The following is a 6,858-nucleotide window of genomic DNA, read 5'->3' as shown; positions in this document are numbered from 1 at the left end:
CAAATCCACTAATGCTCTAACTCTAATAATTCTTCTGCGTGATTAATTTCCGATGATTAACTTTTTTCAAATTTGTCCTTTTTCAGCATTTTTTAATAACTTCCTAATAATTTGTAAGAATTTGTCTTTCTACAATCTCTTAATGCTTTGCTTTAATATAATTTTATATAGTATAAAATTATCATTAAGATGTAAATATTAGTATAAAAAAATATACTTACCTATATATATAATATATATATATAAGTCCGCATGATATTTTTTATCAGCAATCTTCACATTTGTTTTAAAAAAATTAAAAAGTATGAATTTAAATTAATGCGATTAATAACAGTGTGCGTTGATTTAACAAAAAAACAGGTATTTGATAGATGGATTTAACACTGAAATAATCATGAAGATATCATGTCAATAAGTAGAAGCTACGATTCGATAAAATATTATTTCAAGATATAAAAAAGTATGAAAAAACAATATTTTTAAGATATAATGAGAAAAAATATAAAATTTAATACAAAGGCGTATACTTTGCTTACCTGCAAAGATTGGATTCGTGAGAGACAGTACGCTTGGATGATGGAAGGTGTGAAAAGAAATACTCATGTAGTTCATATTTTCAACAATTTACTCCTAGGCTCTTGTTCTGGCCAGTTGAGACTGAGACCGGCGCGCACTCGCGGTCCCCCCTTTGTTAATTACATAATACATAAAAATAATGGTATATACAAATGTAGGGAGAAATGTTAGGCACTCAATGAACAGAACGGCGAAACTATAAATGGTAGCTTTGTCGCGCACACCGTATGGGCAGATGGTGTTTCTTTTACGATGTGCGACTTTTATATCGATGAGATATGATGCGCTCGGAGAGCAGAGAGCGGGAGACAAGTTTTAAGGATACCAAAGTGCGAAAGATAGAGCGCAATTACGCGACATAGACGCGGCAGAAAAGAAAAACCAACAGTGCGATCGGCTTCTTTGTTTTTTTTTCTCTTCAAATTTCGTTCGCCACTCGACTTGCATCGAGTCCCAAGATCCGATTGTCGCGGTGAAATGACGTGTTGGAATGTTGGTCGGGCAACAAGCATTTTCTCTTATGTGGAATGTGCTCCGCGCGAAGTCTCACGATTATCTTTATTTTTTCCTTTTTTTTTTCCTTTAAAAATTAAGTCGCATTATCTAAGTACCGCAGTGTTGTTATACGTTAATAACGCTCCTCCTCGTATCTTCACTGGCCTTCATATTCGTTACGGTGAACGGCGTGGACACATTCGAAAGGAAGGACTGCTCAATACTCTGATCTTACACGTATCGACGCGCGATCTTTTTTTCCCATATAACCTGGGCATGTCGGTAGACTAGAGTTCCCGTGTCGTTATAATGTTGGTTTGAATCAAAACGTAAAACTCGCGTAAAACGTCCTATCGTCCGAATTTTTTTCCTCCTCATATCCGTAGGCGCGGTGCTCGCAATATTCGACGATTACACGATTTCAATTCCAATCCATTAAATCCGTTTCACCACACGCGCTACTGTGCTAAACGTACAAATAAGGACGTAGTATTTGTTGTATGCGAGCGATTTCTCGACACTGTCAGTCCGATATAGTCGGTGCCACACCTTTCGATCTTATTACAAATGTCCTCTTATCACTTTATCAATCGGTCGACATACAAACTGCATGATATATCATTGTTTTATTTCCCCCCAAGTACTCGACGTTAAAGTCCACATTACGCAGAATAAAATAAGTTACACGATTTGTCTATTTTTTTCTCATTAAAATATGATACAAATTACAATTATTTATGCTTGGAGTGTAAGAGCCGTTAGTTGTGAAACTAGAAAGCCTTCGTCCTTTTATTCGTGGTGTAAAAACTGTCTTTCCACGGATGGGTTACAATTCGATTTGTACAATTAGAGCTTTATACATATCCTTGAAGGTACGGTTGATATGACTCCGCGTTTATAATTAAAAATCGGCACGCTCGCCGATGTTAAACAATGCGCGCGAAAAATATCTATTAATTAGTGCGGTAACGTGTTCAAGCCGGACGCGATCGCTGTTTCTTATGCACTAGCTAAGAGCCGAAGATTTCCGTTTTCTCGACACGATCGATCGTCGACGGCAAAAAAGGGGCGTATTATACTATATAATAAAGTATGCAAAATAATACGAACGATCGCTGTACATTTGGTCACTCAAGAGTTTGTCCTTAACCATTACTTATCTAAATGTTACGTTTATTAGCAATGCATATACACGCTAACGGCCCTTAACCCGCTGATAATATCACAGATGAATGAGTTTCCGTGTTGTGCGTTACGCAACGCTATCTAAGGTTTCTAACAAGTGCCTTGATCCTCTCAATTTTGTCGCTGAGCTTTCGCCTCTCGGAATCAAGTGCTGTTCTGGCGCACAGGAGATCGTAGATTTTCCGTTCTAATAGAGCAGTCTCGGAACGCAAGTTATTGGACTGTGTCATCAATTTTGATGTTTCGCTTGTCAGAATTTTCCTCTCCAATTTCTTTTCTGTAAAAGATAAAAAAAATACGTGTTCATATTATTATATTGTATCATATAAATATCATATGCTAATATGTAACAAAAAGTTCACCTTTCAAATACTCGCTGTAGGCAAACATAACATCCACGATTCCAGTCCATCTCGGCTTTTTTATTTTCTCACGTATTTCATCAGTGTTTGTATTCTCATTGATGTCTGTAGTCTCGTTGATGTCTGTACTCTCATTGATGTCTGTAGTTTTATAATATTGCTTCACACCATTCTCACCAGGAACTAAAGGTGGTAGCGGTGATGGTCGTTCCGGAATATGTTTCGCTTTAACTTTGTCTAAAAGACGCATTTTCGGAAGTTTTGGTAAAGCTGGAGGATTCCTAGAATAAACTTTGGCTCTATTTTCACAGTAGGCAGTAACGGAATTCACGCTTTTCCGTTTCTTACGATCTGCCAGAACGTGCTGCCATGTCACTTCTGCCTCTGCAATCACAAAATAGCAATACAAATTATTGTCTTATTAGATTATGTCTCATAGAAGAAATATTGTTACAATAAATAATCAACATAGAAATGTGTATTTTATTATAACTGACAAAAAATTACGATATTTTTTATATCTATATAATTATAAAATATTATATCAATTTGATTGATATGATATATTTACCATCTCTTTTTTTCGGAGGCATAATATCGAGACCTATATTCCTGAGAAATCCAACTTTTGGCTCGAAATCTGGCGTGTGAAGCAAACAGTCCGGATGCTCACGCGGAATCGGTAAGACAGACTCTATCATAGGTTCTACTTCCAAAGGTACTTCCGGTGGATCGGGATTTATTCTGTATCTTTTTTCGACCTTGGACAATTCTATGTCTACAAAAACAATGACAATGTCAATTCAGTAAATCAACATTAAAACACATTACAAAATAGCGTTATTCTTTTACCATTCTTAATAGTTAGTGTAGTCAGTCCAAATATGGCTAGGAAGGCTAATTTGTCTTCCGAAAATTGTAATTTAGCCGGTGGACCTTTCGTGATCCAAAAATCCATGTCTTTGGTTTCCTCCTCGCCCTCCGAGTCGGAGCTACATATGACGCCTGTGTTCTTTTCCCTCCTTCGCTTACGCCTCTTCTCGGCTAAATCAAGGGTCGATATTTCCTTCGGTATTTCAGGCATCAAGAAGGATTTTTCGTTGCTGGTGACATCTTGCTTACTCAAAGCTTTACTGAGGTCAGGCACGTTCAGTACCGCTGGTTCGCACCTCACGGAAATCTCAGTCAAATTATTGCACTTGTCGGTAATGCAAAACGCGGTCGTCTTCAACTCGTTGTTGCTTGTCGAGAAGTTCAAGAGTTTTTCCTGATACTTCGGGATCTGCAAGAGCACATTGGAGACATTCTGACAAGTGCGCAACACTTCCTCAGATTGGATGCTTTGCATCAGCTGTGTCGTGTCCATGGGCTTCTGTGCAATATCGTTTATGCTAAACTTAAAGCTCGGTTGAAACGGTAATGTGGACAAGACGTTATTCTGATCGCATTGCGAAGTACAATCAATTTCATTTTTCTTCTCGCATTCCTTCTCAGCAACGTTATGATTCACCGGGTGAAAGGATTTCAAATTCTTTCCCTGCTGTTCACAAGGCAGATGTGGAATTGCGGTTTTCTCCTGAACTAAATTCGTTGCGACGTGATTCTGATTCGACAATTGTGGCTGCCTGATTATATTTTCGCTTACGGTCTTTTCGTTGCATGCGTTCAGCTTGTTGTCCTTCGGTGCGATATCCGAGTTGCTTTTATGATGCGCGTTTGTATGATTTGCAATCTTACCACCGCTGTTGACTTGATTATTAGCGTTGAAAATGACGCTATTGGTCATTGTCTTCTCACTAGAGACGCAGTTGTTGGTCAAGCTATCGTTTCGTGAGATCGTCGTGGTTGTCGTTTGATGAGATTCGGCAATGTGATGCGCATTCTGCTGCTTTGTGATATTTGAATTAGTTGAATTGATGGTGCTTGTGCCGCTGCTACTACTATGACTACTGTTGCTGATGTTTATCGTTGGTACATTGAGTTTGGATTGAGAATGATGCTGCTGATGAGATAACGACGACGACGACGACGATGATGACGACGTCGAAAAGTGTGGCGGTTTGGTGACACTTGGCACGTGCGAAACGGGTATAGGAGGATGATGGTACTGTTGAGGTGGTGGATAAGGAATCGGTTGGGAAAGCACTTGTTGGCTGCTTATGGACTTGTTGTCTATCGTCGAGGAATTCTCTTGCACCACTTGACTACCTACAGGTTGAGAAACAATTGGCGTCATTGACGAAGTCTTCAAGGATGATGGCTCGTGATGGCCGATCTGATTGGCTATACTATGATTGTGACTGTTTATTATCGGTTGTCTCTGTTGTGTCTTCGTTGAGGAGGAGCGGAACGAATCCTCAAACGGCCTGACGAAAACCGGCTGCGACGTTGTCGTGGTGCTCGTCGTAGTAGTCAATGTCGCAGTTGTAGGCATTGTTCCTGCTGTCGTCGTGGCTATTGGCGGTTCCTTATTTCTAGGCACATGAACATTGTGAGACAATGGCGGGGACTTATGAGCCATGTGATTCATGGCGTTCAATGTCGACGAGGAACTGTTTGGCGGCGTTGGCGTCGTGTGCGTAGTCATCGCACCGGACAAAGAACTCGTAGTCGTTGTACTGCTTGTACTATTCGCACGTGGTTGATGTTGTTGCTGTTGCTGTTGTTGTAACGGGGGTTGTTGATGTTGCTGCTGTTGTTGGTGGTAAATGGAACTGTTGACCGTGGTGGTCGCACTGCTCATTATCGTGGCTGTGTGCTGACTAGAATAAATGGTATTCGACGACATGGAGGGTAAATGTAAAGAGGGAATGGAGATGATAGATGGAAGGGACATACCTAAGGACAACGAAGGTGGCGGTGGTCCTATTACACCAGCCGTCAAGGATGGAATAGCGGGTATCGGTGTTGGACAGATCGGCGTCGAGTTTATAACCGCCGGTGGTGGCGGCCCAAGGTTCAAAGGGGGCAAAGTAGAACCCAAAGGGGGTGGAATGGGCGCAGAGCTAACGGAGCATATAGAAGTGGAGCCTAAGGTCGGTCCAATGGGTACTGGATTGGGAAAAGGTGCCAGACGGGGATGGTAGATGGTGACTGCCGCTGCTACTGTTGAATCGGAAGGCGGTGGCGGTGGTGCAGCTGGCGGAACAGAGGACTGATGCTCCTCTTTTCGGGATTGATGATGATTGCTACCAATAATAACGGTAGATCCGCTAATGTTGCTGCTACAGTTACCAGAGTTGCTAGTGTTGTTCCCACAGATGTTGTTAGCGTTGCCACCGCTGTTGTTACCACCGCCACCGCCGCTACCGCTCTGTCGTTCTCTCCCGTCGCGTTCTCGATCCCGGTCGCTATGCAACTGAATCGCTATGGGCGGCTTCCTAGCTGGAACAAATCCCGAACACAGTGCTTGGTGATCTTCCACTCTACAATGAAAGAAATCTTGACAATGGCGATACGTTGTAATTTTCCTTGTATTGTTTATAACATGCTTTATATATACATAAAGATTCAGTATTAATTATGAAATAATTTTGGAGTTTAAAATGAGTCCAAGAAGAATAAAAAATTTCGAGAGATATTTTTAAGAATAAAGAAAACCCAACATATCACTATAGCCAGATTTCGCCATCTCGTATAAATAAGCCAAAATTCTCGATATATCTTCAGCACATCTAATATAAAACAGTTGCATATGATTTAAATGTTTTGTTATTATTATTTTGAGATAAGCTTTTATAACAAGCTCGCGCGCGAGGAGAAGCGTTAAGAAAATATTTATTTCTATTGTCTCGAGATTATATAAGTTTCATAAAGTATAATGTTATGTGTGATTTACGACTAAATTAATTCGCATTTTAACAATACTTCCAATTAATACGCAATAGATTTATTGTAAATTATTACGCATTAAATAATGATCGCATTAAAAACGCCTACGCAATTAATATGCACAATGACAGTATGCAATATAAAATTTATTTCGTAATTATTAGTTTATCTATTCCAACTTACCTTTCGTTTCGCTTAATTATATATTCCAGCGTTATAAAAAAAAATCCTTAAATATATTCGCATCGAAGTATTGGGGATGATTACTGTCATATTTTTAATAAAGCTAAACGAAAAAAAATTAAATAAATAGTAAACCAATTGTCTCTCTCTACACTATCGGGGCAATAGCTATCACTGTTGCTCTTAATGTATTAACAATATAGCGACTTTTCTCATAATAATTGTA

The 6,858-nt window shown here is 39.6% G+C and overlaps 1 protein-coding gene across 3 annotated transcripts in view; it reads right to left on the bottom strand.

Annotated features, from left to right (window-relative positions):
- Positions 1 to 607: 607 nt before the first annotated feature.
- px (MAP7 domain-containing protein plexus) overlaps positions 608 to 6,858 on the bottom strand; it is a 93,955-nt gene continuing 87,704 nt past the window's right edge. For all 3 annotated transcript variants that reach the window (XM_011060772.2, XM_011060773.2, XM_011060774.2), the window contains exons 13-16: positions 3,471 to 6,002; positions 3,190 to 3,396; positions 2,619 to 3,002; positions 608 to 2,533 (exon numbers count right to left, since the gene is read on the bottom strand). In XM_011060772.2, the coding sequence (XP_011059074.1) occupies positions 2,334 to 2,533; positions 2,619 to 3,002; positions 3,190 to 3,396; positions 3,471 to 6,002 (3,323 nt within the window). In that variant the 3' untranslated portion in view covers positions 608 to 2,333. The remainder of the gene's footprint in view (positions 2,534 to 2,618; positions 3,003 to 3,189; positions 3,397 to 3,470; positions 6,003 to 6,858) is intronic.

The sequence above is a fragment of the Acromyrmex echinatior genome, chromosome 14, assembly GCF_024713525.1.
Source record: "Acromyrmex echinatior isolate Ae372 chromosome 14, ASM2471352v2, whole genome shotgun sequence".
Lineage (NCBI taxonomy): Eukaryota > Metazoa > Arthropoda > Insecta > Hymenoptera > Formicidae > Acromyrmex > Acromyrmex echinatior.
Note: the sequence above shows the minus strand (reverse complement) of the source record. Positions and strands in the feature narration are given on the sequence as shown.